Genomic DNA, 16,226 nt, shown 5'->3' with positions numbered 1-16,226 from the left:
AGAGATCCCATTGATTTGTGGTTTTACAATACGAATGCAACTGATATACGTCAGAGACTATGCCATCCACCTTAAGGGGCCCTGCACATGGCTACCCTGCTCAGTTCCCATTTACCCAATGAATGCCTGGGACTTAGGAGTGAGGGGAGGTGAAAGGGAATCCCTACTTAGGCATTCCTTGTTCCTGGGGGAGCTTATTGCGTAATAGGCTCACCTCCCTAATCCCAAAAGGGGAGGGTCCCCCTTGGGGAGAAGGGAAGAATTCCTTGGATTTGTCACAGAAAGCAACAGTAGGCTTAAGTACTGTTTCCTTGTACAAGTTAAACAAGAAAACATTACAGTATTATTTGGGCAACCACCCAAAACCAAAAACTGAATGACAGGATAGAAGAGGGAAGGTGGGAAGATGAAATGTAGTGAGAAAAATCCAAATATACCAAGAATATTTGCAACCTAAGCACAGAAAACGATTATATGGTATAGGAAGACTCGTAGAGACATATTTGTCATTCATGCATCTAAAAATGCACCATCAGAATAAGATTTATAGTTGGGCAGCCCCCTTGGTACTGCACTGCTTAAAATTAATTCATACAAAGTGTCAAAAGGAACCACCTCTCGTATAATTTGGTAAGAGAGCACAGAAACCCTCTTACAGTGGCACATGCTGGCTAGGGTTTAGCCTGCTGCTGGAGCATCTCATTAGCGAACCAAGTGCTGTTTTGACAGCAACACCTGCTGACTAGAGTTTGGGGTGCTGATGAATTATTGCAATAGAACTTGGACTCAAGATATTCAAACTGCTCTTGTCTCTTTTTCTATTTGTTTCATCCACACAGGTACTTTTTGCCTTGGTTTATTGTATATTTGACCAGGATACTTACCTCCCACTGCCTCGCCAGCGAAGACGGGTAGAATTGTGGCACTATGCAGACTCAGCTCGCTTACAGCTGACTCAGAATTCTTTGGCAGTATGAAGACATCACCCAGTGAGACGCAATAAATGAAAACACTGTGTCGCAGAAGAGACAGGGCATGCAGCACCAAGTCATGCCGCTGACCTGAAAAACCAACATCAAAATTGCGGAAAAGAGTCTCTTCGATCAAACGAGAGAAATCATTTGTCAGGCGGGAGAGAAAAACGCCCTGCAAGAAAGGAGACCATAAATCATACACAATGGAAATACGAGCAAAACCTCATAGTAACAGAGAATTGAAAAAATACAAGATGCTGTCATCAGAGAAAACAGAACACATGAAAATCAAGCACAGCATAAGAGAAATTACTTACCTCTGGTAATTTTCCTTCTAAATGTTACAATGATTCCCCCTACAGATTCCTCAGATTTGAGATCCACCTTAGTCACAATCTGGACTAGAGATGTATCTAATAGCCACTAGGTGATGTTGCACATCTTTATCGCCGAAACACACCGCCAACAACCAATGGCCTACCTTCCCGCGTCCCCACACCTGTCCCGATGAAAACGGTACCTCACATGTGTGGGTACACCTACTGGGGTGCAAAAAGAAAAGGGTAACCCACTGGTAACCCCAAGCCTTTCAGCACAGCACATTTTGTTCATTTGGGCAACCTACAGATTTGGGCCTAGGGTGTCGAAGCCAGCAAGGAAAATGGGGAACCTCATGCATTTCCAAAAAGAGGACACCCGTGGGAATGCACAGAGGTCTGACTTGCGTGAAGCGGCACAGAATGTATGTAACAGAACCCCAGACAAAGTGAACATTGTGTTTTTCCCACCAAATATCAGTGGGTTACCCTTTGCCTTTTGCGCCCTGGTAGGTGCACCCAAACATGTGAGGTACCGTTTTCATCGGAGAAGTGTGGAAACGCGGGAAGGTAGGCCATGTGTTGTTGACGGCGTGTTTCAGTGGGTGAGCCGAGTGAAATGTGCGGAAATTGGGGGAGGTTTTTGCCACATTTCGGACTTTGCCGGGCTTTCTGGGTAATACATTCTGGGCTGATTTGCGCAAGTCAGATCTCTGTGGATTCCCACAGGTGTCCTCTTTTCGGAAATGCATGGGGTACCCTGTTTTCCTTGGTGGCTTGGACATCATAGGCCCATATCTGTATGGTGTGCACTTCTGAAAAAATCGTGAAATTCAGCTGTTGGAAAAGACTTGTGGTTAGACGTGTTTTAGGCTTTCCCCTTGGCGACCAGGTAGGTGCACCCACATATGTGAGGTTCCGTTTTTATCGTGACACGTGTGGGAACGCAGGAAGGTATGACATTTGTTGTGTTTGTGTGGTTTTCATAACGTTTTGACCCATTTGCTGGTGCCCTTTGTCACACAACCCTTTCATTTCCCAAATGTGCCCTACATTTAGTCGCTGCTTTAGGCACCATAAACTTTTTTAACCTGCACAAGTCACCTACCCTTGAAATGGTCTGCCTGTGCTCTTTCAAAAAATGTATGCTTGCTGTTCCGCACCACATTGGTTTTCCTGATTTACACATGCTAAGTACGTCTGTTCAGGACGTGAGCATAAAACTCCTGTGTACCATGGCCCAGTGTTTGGCTTGCGGTATTGCTTGTTTTTTGAAACACCACAAAAAAATTGTGGTTTCCTAATTGCAAGTTTCGGGGGAATGTAGCGCAGCATTGTTTTTCTCAAAATTCATAGAAGCCATTGCCGTACCAAGCCAACCATGTCCACCACATAACTTTTTTTCAGTCTTTTTCCCGCTTTTCCCCTAAACTATGGAATTTACCCATACCTAGTTGTTGCCTGATGTTAGGGAGAATTCTCTTCTAGGGCTAATTTCCCTTACCTATAGAGTCCCCCAGCAGCTTTGCTGGATTTGAAGGGTTTATTTCTTTCTCCTGCTAAGAGTGAGATTCTTTTTCCCACTCTTCGACAGATTGCTGATGTGTGTTTTAGGCTATTTTTTGTGCTTATGGTCTATGGGGTTTTTCTCACCCTCATAGGTATCATCTTTTTACATGTGTGTTACACTGCACCCTCGGTGCACCCTCAGTGCAGTAACACAGGTGTGTCACAGTGACCCCCAAACAGACTCCATACCCTGGGACTGACTACTATCTCCCAGGGCATGTCAAGTCCCCATTGACTTTACTAGTCAATACTTTTGAACAAAACCAGTCCAACCCATCTTACTATGGAAGTACTGGAAAGGGTTAATAGTTTTTCCCTAGTGTTCATTTTCGAGAGGGTACCGTCCAGTCCCCATCTCCAAAATTTCTGGCTGGTGGCAGTGGTTACTACCGTAAATATTCGACCGCGAATATTTCCCTATGGGATTTTCCCATTGTTCGAGGCTACCACTTTTACTGACACCCTCTAACAAACCGCCGGTTTATTTTATTATTAACTTTAATCCGGTGTTTTTTTTTTTGCCAGAACTTTAATATTTCTTTCTCGTGTCTTTCTCTGAAATCCTAACCCAGGTCGGGGATCCTTTGTTCGTCCTTTTGGCGGGCTTCTGCACAGAAACCCTCCTCTCGTGCCACTCCTACTCGACCTTAAAAACCAGATGGATGATGCAAGAGACTTAGGCAAACCCGTCCTGCTCCTTCTCCTCGATCTCTCCGCCGCGTTCGACCTTGTTGATCACGACGTCCTATGCCACCACCTGACCTCCACTGCGAACTTCTCAGCTCATGCTAGTGCTTGGATCACCTCATGCCTACAAGGAAGAACCATGCAGGTCTTCTCTGATCTAGCTACTGCTTCACCCACCATTATGCTATGTGGGGTACCACAAGGCTCATGCCTCTCTCCCACCCTCTACAATATATTTACTCGCCCCCTCTTCCTCATTGTTGACGCCATGGGGATCTCATACACTAATTACACGGACGACACGCAGTTCCTCATAACCCTGACAGGTGACTATGACACTTACTCCAAGACCCTCAACACCATCTACACCACCATCCAAACCTGGATGGCTGCTAACAGCCTCTGTCTCAACTCAGATAAAACCGAACTCCTGCTTGTAGGCTCCCCCGACACTCTCAAAAAACTTGACGACCAGTTTAGCCACTTCATCATCGACTCCATCAAAATTCCAGTATCCGAGTCAGTAAAAACCTTAGGTGTCTATCTGGATTCAAGTCTGTCCATGACCAGACAAGTGAATGCCATTGCCTCCTCGGCTGCCTACCATGCTAAACTCCTCAATGCAGTCAGACCCTACCTCTCCAATGACACCTGCACAAACATAGCAAGGGCTATCACTGGATCATGGTTGGACTACTGGAACGTTCTCTTCCTACGAACCTCCACAAAAAACCTCGAGAAACTGCAAGTTATCCAAAACAATGCCTTACGCGCAGCACAAGGCATTTCCAAAAGAGAGCACATCTCTACTGCCAGAAGAGCCTCCCACTGGCTCCCCATAAAAGAGAGGATCATCTTCAAAGCCCTGACCCTCACCCACAAATGCATTCACCTCGTCGCACCAGCATACTTATCGCAAAGGATCCACCCTGCCTCTTCCTCAAGACCAACTAGGACCCCCTATGCTAACCTACTCACCGTACCCATGGTAAAAAGAGAAAGAGCAAGTGGTGCCAGCTTCCCCTACCTAGCTGCCCTGCACTGGAATGCCCTCCCCACTGCCCTGCGAGCGGAACCTTCACTCACCGCCTTCTATAAAACCATGAAAACCACCTTATTCGCCTGATCACCTTACCCCTATCATGACGTCCATCCCCTATATGGATATTTGAACTGTGTACGTTTTATGCATAACATGTATTACATCCCTGCGTTCCAATGTTGTAACATATGCATAATGTAACTAAGCCTGCTGCAAGTAACAGCGCCACAATGCCCCTGGGCTGTCTGTGCGCTATATAAATGTAAAAATAAATAAATGAGTCTGGGGTAGACAGGACGTGTGGGAGGGGGAATAGGCACCCTGGACAGGGTTGCCTACACAACCCAAGTCGCACTCTGCCCTGATGGGCTGGGGGGTTCTCCCGCCAGGAGAGCCACCCCACTGTGTGAGTGACAGCTAGGCTGTATGAATGGGGGTCTTGCTGCATAAAAGCAGGGTCCTGAGGACTGGAGGACAAGACGTCACCACTGGAACTAGAAACCCGAAGAGAAGAGAAGCTGAAGACATCTGCAACGACTGAACCACCGGTGAAGCACTGCTGCAGATCCTCACCACTTTTCTCCGACAACTCGAGAAGATCTTCCAGTTCACCAATCACCTTCGAGGACCTGCCTTGGTCGAATCGCCAGTGCCCTGCACTCGGAGACCGGATAGCCAGGCACCCGTCCACCACGACCGTGATTTAAAGAAACGTACCTTTTATTCGTTTTGGCAGCACCGCGGCTGGCTTCATCCCTGGGCAGTGCAGTAACTCGAACCTTCCTCCATGACGAGAGCCTCTCTTCCTCTGCTGGATCTCCCGAACTGCAGGAACTACCGCCACCGCAGGAGCCTCTTCCACTCTCAGGGTTCCGCCAGGCCTCCCGTTTCGTGGGGTACTGCTAAAGGTGTTTTAAATCCTTTACTTACCTACTGGATTGGCCGCCCCAATCATATAGCATTATCTTTTCCCTTCTCCAACCACCTTTTCAAATCGTTAAACAAACACAAAGACTTGACTGCAGCAACTAGAACATTTGATCCTGGGCACTTTGCCTTGTACCACTGACTCTGGCACAGGCCTATTGACTCTGGATAAATCTGTTACAACTGTCTTCTATAGATTGCTTCTCACCTAGAAATGTGTTGGTGCACCCAACTCTTATAACCACCTTTTTCTTCCTCCTTTTTAATATTGTGAAGTGCCATTTTGCTCCTTGGTTTTCACCTAAGTATTGCTTATGCTGAAGTACTGCCTTGCCTAACTTGTTCGCAATCTACTTGGGAAGTGTTGCTGGTGTGTTAGAGTCTAAAGCTATATTACTTGTCCTTTCCTTCCCTCTTGAGAAATTGTTAGAGTGCCATTCCTGCTTCGTTGACACTGTGCCGTGTTGCTCAGTTTTCACTCTTGCTCAAACTTGTCTACAATTTAAATAGGGAGTTGTGAATACTTTTCTTGGCTGTTTTAACTTGCTTGATAATAGTGATTTGTGTGTTGAACTTTAGAGTGTATAAAATAAATATATATATATATATATATATATATATATATATATATATATATATATATATATTCTTTTTAATACAAAGCTTTGGTCAGTGTTTCCTTGCTCCATAGTACTGAAGCCCTATTGTGTAAACCCTGAATACTGCTCATCTCCCTCTTGAGATAAATCTGGCTGCTCAGCCACAGCTACCAACTAAGTATGTGTGGTACAGACTGATACCAAAGGGGATTTATTGCATATACATGTAGTCCTAATCTTCTGTAGTGCTCCCTAAGGGAACTGCATAGGATTCTGCCTAACACCTGACCTGCGCAAATCACCCCTTCCTAAACTTGGGATTGTGTCTACTTTTCAGAAATGTATGCCTTTCTGTCCTCCAATTCGGCTTTCCTACCCTTTTCTTCCATTCCATCCACACACACGTCCAATTGGCAAAAATGGCCAAAATCGCCTCTCACAAAACGGTTGATAACCATCAAAATCATTTTTTTTTCGCTTCCACTCAACCTGTTCTTGAAAGCCAGGAAATTGGGGAACTCAGCACATCAAACCATTTGTTCCTAGCTCTTACAAGGAAAAAAACCACAGGCTTCTTTGTACATCATTTTATTGGCATTTTTTGAAAAAACCCAAAATGTTCCCCCTTTTTGGTTATTTTCTCTCACCCCCCTACAGCAACCTAGAATTCCTGGGTGGCGTTACGACTGCATACATGTGGGGAAAAAAAGGGGCCAAATTTGGCTGAGATATATCATTTAACAAAAAAGTTATAAGGCATTGAATGGCGACATACCAAAATCACCAAAAAAGGCCTTGGCACTGGAGGGGGGAAACCCATGGCACTTAAAGGGTTAAGCCACAAAGGCTGCGAGGTACGTGCGGCAGGTGTCCACCTGGATGCCTGAGTGGGTGAGGTATGCTGAGAAAGAGAGCATGTCGTCCAAGGTGCATGCCAGGGGGTCGATTCCTTTGGAGTATGCCCAGTGGCAGAATCTGGCCCATTTGCTTTTGTACTGGTCCCTGGTAGCCTTGCTCCTGGCGCCCTGTATGATTTCCAGATTGGCCTGTGAGAGGCTGGAGTGCCGCAGCGTTACCTGCTCAGGTACCAGGATGTGAGGGCTAGTTTCCCTGGTGCAGGATGGATGACTCTGCCCTCCTGCTGCGCCAGAAGATGTGCTGGGCCCGTCGGGAGGTGAATCGGGGCACCTCCGAGAGACTGAGCAGCTCCGAAAATCATGGCCTGGCCGGCCACCATGGAGCTATTAGAATGATGCAGAGTTGGCGAGACTCATTGATTTTGCAAATTACCCTGTGAATCAGGGGCGTGGGTGGAAAGGCGTAGGCCTTCATGCCGGTCCACTGGAGGTGAAATACGTTGCCCAGAGAGCCAGGGCCCTGACCTTGCCAGGGTGCAAACTGGGGACACTTCTTGTTGTGCCAGGTGGCAAAGAGATCCACCTGGGGGTGACCCCACCTGTTGAAGATCTCCTGAATAACTAGGTTGTTTAGCTGCTACTCGTAATGGTCCGCTCCCAGCCTGCTGAGCCTGTCCGCTTCCAGGTTGGATTCCCCCAGGAGGTGGACTCCCATGAGGAAAACTTCATTTTCCAGGGCCCACTCCCACATGTTGATCGCCAGTCTGCACAGAGGAGGGGATCTGGTGCCTCCCTGCTTGTTGACGTAGTACATGCTGGTCGAGTTGTCTGTCTGGATGAGGACAACTTTGCCCCTGAGAAGTGGTAGGAATGCCTTGAGCGCCAGCTCTAGCCAACTGATGTGGTATTCCTGCTCCACATGAGTCCAGGTGCCGTGGACAGAAAGATAGTCCAGGGTGGCTCCCCAGCCCTCGAGAGGGGAATCTGTGGTGATGGTGGCCTGTGGAGTGGGCGTTCGAAAGGGCTTGCCCATTCGTAGGTTGCAGTCTCTGGACCACCAAGTTAGGTCTGGGTGGAGAGATGGAGGAACGTTGATCATCTCGGATTGAGAGCCCCGCTCCTGGTTCCAGGAGACCGCAAAGTGCAGCTGAATCCTCCTCATCCTTAGTCTCGTGTGCAGGACGGCTAATGGGACCGCTGCCATTAGACCCAGGAGATGTTGGTACCACCATGCCGAGGTCACCACTCTGTTGAAGAAGTGGGTTGTGGCCCTCTTGATAGCCGAGATTTTGTCCTCCAAAGTTAATACCTTCTGGGAGCGCGTGTCCCAGATGAGGCCCAAAAATGTTAGAGTCTGGGTGGGTTGCAGCTGCAACTTCTTGAGATTGAGCGAAAAGCCCAGATCATGCAGAGTGTTCATAAGGGCATAGGAAGAGTGGTGAACCGCTTCCGGAGATGAAGCCGCGATGAGCCAGTCATCCAGGTATGGGTACCTGTGGAGACCCTGCGCTCTGGGGAGGGCCACCACCGCATTAACGAGCCTTGTGAAGACCCTGGGGGCCAAGTTGAGAGTTGAGGCCAAATGGAAAGACCTTGTACTGAAAATGGTAGCCCATGATCCTGAAACAAAGGGAAGAATGATGGGGCTGCCAAATCGGGACATGTAGGTACGCGTCCTTCAGGTCCAAGGAGCACATTGAGTCTCCCTTGTCGAATGTCTCCGCTATAAAAGCTGGTGTAACCATCTTGAATTTTGCAGGGGTAAGGAAAGGTTGAGGGTGGAAAGGTCCATTAAAACTCCCAGGCCCGCCTGGTTCTTCTTCTGAATGGCGAAAATCCTGGAGAAGAAAGACGAAGCCTCGCTGGGAGGCTGGACTTCTGCTACTGCCTGGCTCTCTACGAGCGACCGGATCTCCGCCAAAAGAGTTGCTGTCCCAACCTGTGGGAGTGGAGGGGAGGAGAGGCTGGGATAGGGAGGCAGTATTCTGTGGATACTACGGAGAGGGTCTGCGTAATTCTGGTGCCAGAAATGTGCATGGTGAGCAAGCCTGCCCCCAACCGGAGACACATGGACCCGATGGGGCGTGTCATGCCTTCTTTCCCTCGGAAGCTGTCACGGAGGAGGGGGACTGGAAAAAGCCCTTACACCCCCAAGCCCCCTTTTTGTTGCTTGCGCTGGCTGTGAGACGGCGAGCAGTCCGTCTGCCTGGATCTACACTCCTAAAAGCCTCAGAACCCTCCGTACATATGACCCCTCTCAGAGCGCTGCTAAGATTGGGAGTACGATTTGGGCGTGTTATTTGTCAAGATGGATAAAGACTGGGCCGTTTGTGAGCTGTTTTTCTTTTTGTCCAGCTCTTCGTCTGTGGAGGAGCGGAAAAGGCCCCCCCACCCCTCAAACAGTAGATCTAATATGCGTTCCTGGACATCCGGGTTGAACTTAGTTGCCAGGAGCCAGGCTGTCCTTCTCATGTCCGTGGCGATACAGATGGCATGGCCAGAGGTGTCAATATGGGCCACGGTGGATTCCATGAGATCATGCGCCACAAGCTTGGCCTCGGCTTGCTGTGCTTTAAAGCGCGATTGACTCTGCATGGGGAGTTCCAGAAGGAAGTCCGCAATTTCCCGCCATAATCCTTGGTTGGCGGCAGCCAGCATGGCATCTGCGTTGGCTTGACGAAGATGTAAGGACGCGTTGGAATAGAGTTTCTTGCCGTACACCACCAAGATCTTCTCCTCCTTGCATAGCAGCGCCGCAGAGGAGGAGGCTGAGGACGACTGAGGCTAGTGATGCTGCAGCGATCACCGAGGAGTGTGGCTGCAGATGGCCCGAGAGCAAGAGTGTATCCCCCTCCATCTGCCTGTACTTGGTATCCAGGTGTCGATTAACCGGCTGGGCTGAGTGGGGTTTGAGCCAGCCCTTCTTGGCCAGGGAGACTACATCAGTCTGCAGAGTCCCAGATTTGGCAGAGGGGCGTCGTGTGAAGACTTCTGCCAGAACCCCCTCTGCGGGCTGCTCGACTTCGGGTTGGGGTAGGCCCAGATACTCAGCCAGCCCAGCAAGACGTTCGTGGAAGGCCCTGGCTGAGGATGGCGCGCCCAGATCATCCTCCTCATCTGTATCCTGTGGATCTGGGGAACCTGTGGAGGAGGGGGAGTAGTTGGCGCCAGAGGCTTGGGTACAGGGACCGTGGCCGGAGGCTGAGGCGGCAGAGGCTAGTACAGAGCCGCCTGAGGAGTCGGCTGGGGAGCTGGAGGAGGCAGCTGCGCCGGGGCCAGGGGTGCCGACTGAGGCGTCTGTGGTGCTGCTAGCATTGCGGGAAGGACTTCCCTGGTGGCGTCTTTGAGGAAACCCCCCATTGAGGTGACTTCATGAGGCCGAGGAACCTCTCGAAGACCTCTTCACTGACCGAGGAGGTGGCAGGGGGTGCTGACGGGGTAGCGGGGAGCTGCTGGAGCCGCTGCGTACCCTGTCCATATGGACGCAAAGGAAAGCTGCCCTGTGCAAATGAGGGGTAGGCTGTAGGCCACGTACCTGGTTGAGGCCAGTCCCACCTTGACACTCGTTCTTCGCCGAATTCCTGGAATGGAGTCGGACGGGTGCCTTTGGCGCTGCATGCATTTTGTCGAGCTGCCTGTCACGTGCCTGCAAGGTGTTGCTCAGCCCGCTGGGCCTGGCCTCATCCAAGGCTCTTGCGTGGCCAGGTAGGTGTGGCACCCTTGACATGGGGGGGGGTCAGTAGAGCTGCGTTTAGGCGCTCCCTTGGACCTATTGCCGGTATAAAGTACAAGGGCGGAGCCCATCGGGCAAAGACCCGGTAAAAGAACCTTCTGGTCCCTCAACACTGTCACCGGGAGGATCCGAGGCTCCCTCTGCCCGGAGGCCGGTAGCTGCAGCAACCTCGGTGCATGTGCTGGTAGAAGTACCTGACCAGTCCCTCAAACGCGGAAGAGTCCCTGGGAAGGAGTCTCCCTTGCGAGGTGCGATTCATGAATTTCTTGAGGTCCTCTGGAGGCGACTTCTGGAAGAGCTCCCTCCACCTGGCTAGTCTGTTCTTCAGCGCTTTCGAGGACAGCAAGCTGCACGCTGAACAAGCTTCCCAACTGTGTTCTGGGCCAAGGCAACGTAGGCAAACTGCGTGGGGGCTTCTAGAAGTCGACAATGCGCCGGGGAGGAGCGTGACGCTTGAGGACCGAGTACCTGAATGACAAAAAGACAAAAAAAGAAGACAAAGAGAAGAAGTATCTGCGCATGGAATTACACGGCCGAAGCCAAACCCAGGAGCGCTGGTGAATGCTGCCTGTTCCTGTCGATGCAGAAAAAAGGACTGAGGTGTGGTGCCTGAGGGCGGAGTCAGGGCAGCGCATGCTCCCTGGGCCGTAGCCCTGCGCGCCTCTAAATTTAAAGGGGAAGAAGGATTTTTCTGGTGAAAAAGGTTCCATCTCCCGTCCCTTGGAAGGGACGCCAATGGAGTATGGTGGAAAGGGGACGGGACATAAGAGTAATAGTGCAACAGCTATCAGCCGGGCTGTTTTGTCGCCGCTCATCAATCGGCACCATCAAACATTTTCCTCATTGATTTCTAGGGCGTTCAAGTGGCCACCCAAATGGGTGATTCTTGATTTCGTTGTTCCCGAGCAAAACAACAAGTGTCTGCCTGTTTCCACCTGTTCTTTTTTATTGCAATATCGGCAGCTGTTAGTGGTCGATTTTCCCCTTATGGCCAGAATCTCGTTGGTTTTAGGAGGTTTAAGGTGGGCTCTTAAAAATGTAGATCGCAATATTCTGTTAGGAAATTTAACTAGGTAATGTAACCAGGTATCCCATCACTTGATTTACTTTTTGTGTATTTATTGGGAGGTGGAGAGTTAACTTGTTCTTGGACGCTGCTTCTAGTGATTGTATCCAGCCCCATTCCTTCAGTCTTGTTTTTACTTTAGATGGATTTCGCTCCAGCTCTTCGACCATGCTTCCAATCTCGGCTAGTAGGGTTTTTTTGTTCTTAATTGCCCAGTTTAACATTTTGTTTTTCCCTCCTTCCATTTCTCTGAAAATGATTTAGAAGATTTTTGGGCGAGGAGCAAGCTGGATATTCCTGTATAGCATCAAGCAATTCAGGTCAATTGTGGCTTTTAGTGAAACCATGCTTAATTCCCTTTTGATGGAGGCCATTGCCGTTGATGATGGTAGTCTCAAAACTTTTCGCCAGTAATATTCTAGTTTTTGCCAGATTTTCTCAGGGATATATGGCATCGTCACTGCTCCATGGGAGATGGCTGGTGTCACTTTTGCTTTATAAAAGTTGATCGCCAGGAGGCGTGAGAAGCACCCACATTTTTTGTCTAGACTTTGTTTGTGAGGCTAAGATATTGATCCTTGCATAAAGTGTTGCCTGCATTGGAGTTTCTACAGGACTGCTATTGAGTATGATACCCAAGTTTTTGAAATTCTTCACTTTCTCAAGTCGCTCTCCTTTGGCCCTGTCCACTGAACATATTATGTTCCCCCCTTTCTTTTGAGCCAATAGCCAATGCCTTCTACTCTGGCCAGTGGGCACGGCATAACACTTCCAGACTACTAGTCCAGCCATGGCATTCAGCCGTGGAGAGTGTCCGTGTCCTCTATACATGTGATCTGAACTAATTAGGCAGGGCTGTTGACGACACAGACACTATTTTAAAACTAGTGCGACAGCCGTACTATAATATACCACATCGGTTCCACCTTTTTTTTCGCCAGTCAAAATGGCAGAAGTGTCACAAAAAGCCAATTTTATTCATGGGACATTTTTTAAAGGGTACAAAGGAGATGGGCAATCTTGAGGAAGAATCATTGGGCCTCATTACGACACTGGCGCTGACGGAACGAAGGGGGCCGGTACGGGACCGGCCCCCTTCATTCCGTCAGGGCTGATTACGAGGTTCCCTTTGCGGGACCCGGATCAGACGTCTGGTAAAACCAGACGTCTTTTTCGGGTCCCGCGAGGCGAAGAGGGAGGCAACAACGGGACACTTGTAATGTGCCCGTTGTTACCTCCCTCCCCATTCCCATTGAGGCCTATGGGGGCTCAAATGGGAATGGGGAATGGTTCCTGCAAGGAGGACTTACCGGGTCCTCCTATGTCGGAATGACCTGGTAAGTCCCCATTGCAGGAACCCGGTAATGGAGCCCAGTTTGGAGGCAGCCATGGAGCTAATAGCACCATGGCTACCTCCAAACTCGTAATGAGGTCCATTGTATTTATAACTAAGTATATTATTAACGATAAGCAAGTTTGTTCTTCTAAAAAATACATGCTTCCCACTGTTTCCTCATCTATAAACAAAGACTCTTAAAGGCATGCCTATAAGCAACTGGCGACAGGAAAGAAACTAGAATGCACCCTTTAATCAGCAACCTTGAAGAACGAACCTTCCCCTTCCTTTGTCCTCTCCAGCAAGGGTGTTGAGTTAGTAGTGTTTGGTAAAGGTCAGAAGGTACATCCAAGTGTGTACCTACCGATATCCAGCAAAGGCCACAAGGACTAGTCAACGATTCTGAATGTGTTAATACTTTGAAAAGAATTTCAGAGCCCCTCTAGATATTCAAACACCACCTGTATCAGACAAAAAGGTCTAGCTTTTAGAATAACTTTCTCTTTTGAAAACAGTATGAAGGTATGGCTGGTATGGCCTGTACACTGAGGTTCTACAAGCCGATTTTTTAAACATTCGTTTTATTGATTGCAACGTGAGAAATTACATAACATGCCCTTTTCTTTCTGATGGATTCTCCTTCTAAAGATCGCTCATCTTGATAGATAACCCACAGGCAGCTGCCCTCAGAAACCTTTCAGCAGGTGGCATACTGTACCTTGTGCAACCTCCTGTGAAGATCAAACTGTATTGCCCCAGAAGAGACAACGTTATCGCATAAAAGGAGCATGCCACGCCCCATAGCTACAATGCTCCCCATGCTCAAAAGCTGAGGAAACATCTCATTAGGGACAATTTGAGCATTTATTCTTTTTTTTTACTGTGAAGCGCCATAATCCAACAGAAAGATGTTGACCTTCGAGGAAGGCTTAACGTTTTTTAAAACAGTCCTTTGGAACCGACTTCTCAATATATTGAGACTTTTTTTTAATGAGAATTAATTCCTAAAAGTCACAATTTCATGAAATATTCCACTCACATTAAGTTGCGGTTGCATTCAGAACGGGCACATCACTTTAGTCACATTCGAGATCGTTACTCTGGCAACAAATATTCCAGTAGAGGGAGCTCTATTCTCAGTAACAGAAGTCTTAAAACAGTATACAATGGCTTCTTACACTCTGCTTTGGAGATTGTTTTTCTTCATACTTTTTCAGACTTTACCAGGTTTATTTTCTACTGAAAAGGTGTTTCTATGGGCGCTGTCTTCGCGCCATGCGTTACTTATATATGTATACAATTCAATTTGGACTACATATCTTTACAGACCAACAATGGAAGGATCATATGATTTTTTTGGCCGTATTGCATCGATCAATTGAAATTCACCCCACATACAAAACTGTTCTCGTGAATAAGCACTAAACAATGATTACCTTGCTTGTGTGCATAGGTATGGTTCACAAAGCAACACATTCAAAAACAATTTTGAAAAATTGGCATATTTTGCCATCTGATGAAGAACTTGCTTCAATTGTGGCTGAAATGCCTCCATTTTACCAGAAAAGTCAACATTTTGTTTATTTTCAAGTTAAATATATTGGTTTAAACAATATTTTGTACACAATCCTTTAAAATAACATTTGACAAAATGACCACATAATTAAGTACATTAATTGCATGTGTTTATCATATGGTCATTTTGTCAAATGTTATTTTAACGAATTGTGTTTCAAGGTTTGTTTACCCCAATATACGTAAAAAGTCAGCAATTTATCAGACACAATACAGCAGACATTACGGCCCATAAATGAGATAAATCATTTTTCGCTACACTTAAACCGACACGTTTCCGTGTCTCTCTTGCTCTGTATGTAACAATGTCATTAAAGGATCACGGATAGAAAACCCATACAATAAAATCAAGTCATTGCTTGCCTGCTTCCATTCACAACCCGAACTTCACTTTGCCCCTGCGGACTTTGGTATATATCAATGTCAAAACTCGTATTATAGAAAACAAGCCGAATATTCGCATTAAAAATGTAAATCTTCGAAGAGGCCACCAGGGGGCGCAGGGCGGACAGCTAACTTTTTCGTCAGCTCCTGAGCCCAGACACAAAAATAGGTACTGACGCCCCCTTTAACCCCCCGAGCAGTAAGGCGGATTGCGCCCCCCCCCCCCGGTGATAACCTGGGGCACCTTCGCCCCAAGTCTGGAGTGGATCCGTGGCGGAACGGCTGAGTTAGCCGTGTGAAGAGCATGGGTAGATGAGGGGGCTTACAGGCCACGTAGCAGAGCAGGGGAGACAGACAGCGAAAGGCCCGGGTCGGCCCTTCACGGAGTGGGCCTTGATGGGAACATAGTGCTGCCCCTCGGCGGGGATTGCACGGTGCAACGGAGACCCCAGCCTGAGGAAGCAGAGTGAGGGGAAGGAACAGCAGGGCTGCATGGGAGCCTGCCACAATCTAGGCAGCCCAGAGAAGTGAGCTTTGTGTCCTGACCAGGGGTGTGGAGACAACGGTAGCGGGCACAGCAGCACGGAGCCCCACGCGGGACGCAACGGAGGCCCTAGGGAAAGAAGGACACGGTGCAAGGCAGGAGGGACCACCCGAGAGGCCTGGAGTGCAGGAGAAGCCACCTGTGAGGCTTAGAGTGAGGTAGGACTCCTGTCCCCCCTGAGGCCCCACACCCCGAGGGGTGGGGGAGAGTTGGCCAGGGGGAGAGGTGGTGAATGAGTGGAGGAGAGGGACACCAGAGCTTGCACCCCCCCGGTGGGGCATGCCAAGCGCAGGGACAAACACTTGGTGGATCTGGCAAGGCCCATGTTGAGGGCCGCCTGGAGAAGGGGCCTGCTAAGGACGGCCAGGCCCTGCGCCTCATGGAAGGAGGGGTGACGCCAGAGCCAAGTGGAACTAGTGTTTGGAGCAGGTGGTGAGGTGTGGGCCCCTCAGCTAGAAGAGGGGCGTGTCCCCGCCTCGCCACAACATCTCTAGTGCGCCGGTGACAGTGAGGACCTATGCTCGTGTTGCTGAAGTGAGGGGGTGGAGGAGCATAAACGAGGAGCCCCGAGGGAGAGACACAGACGCCTCTGGGTGCAGAGGGGGGCAACCAGCAA

The 16,226-nt window shown here is 48.8% G+C and overlaps 1 protein-coding gene across 1 annotated transcript in view; it reads right to left on the bottom strand.

Moving 5' to 3' along the window:
- The window catches only part of GPAT2 (glycerol-3-phosphate acyltransferase 2, mitochondrial), a 2,680,481-nt gene that overhangs the window by 607,410 nt on the left and 2,056,845 nt on the right, over positions 1–16,226 (bottom strand). Inside the window, exon 15 of the mRNA XM_069619102.1 lies at positions 885–1,146. Coding sequence (XP_069475203.1) covers positions 885–1,146 — 262 coding nt within the window. The remainder of the gene's footprint in view (positions 1–884; positions 1,147–16,226) is intronic.

The sequence above is a fragment of the Ambystoma mexicanum genome, chromosome 10 (genome assembly GCF_040938575.1).
Source record: "Ambystoma mexicanum isolate Mex_15411 chromosome 10, UKY_AmexF1_1, whole genome shotgun sequence".
Classification (NCBI taxonomy): domain Eukaryota; kingdom Metazoa; phylum Chordata; class Amphibia; order Caudata; family Ambystomatidae; genus Ambystoma; species Ambystoma mexicanum.
The sequence above is the reverse complement of the archived record's forward strand: the minus strand, read 5'-3'. Positions and strand labels throughout refer to the sequence as shown.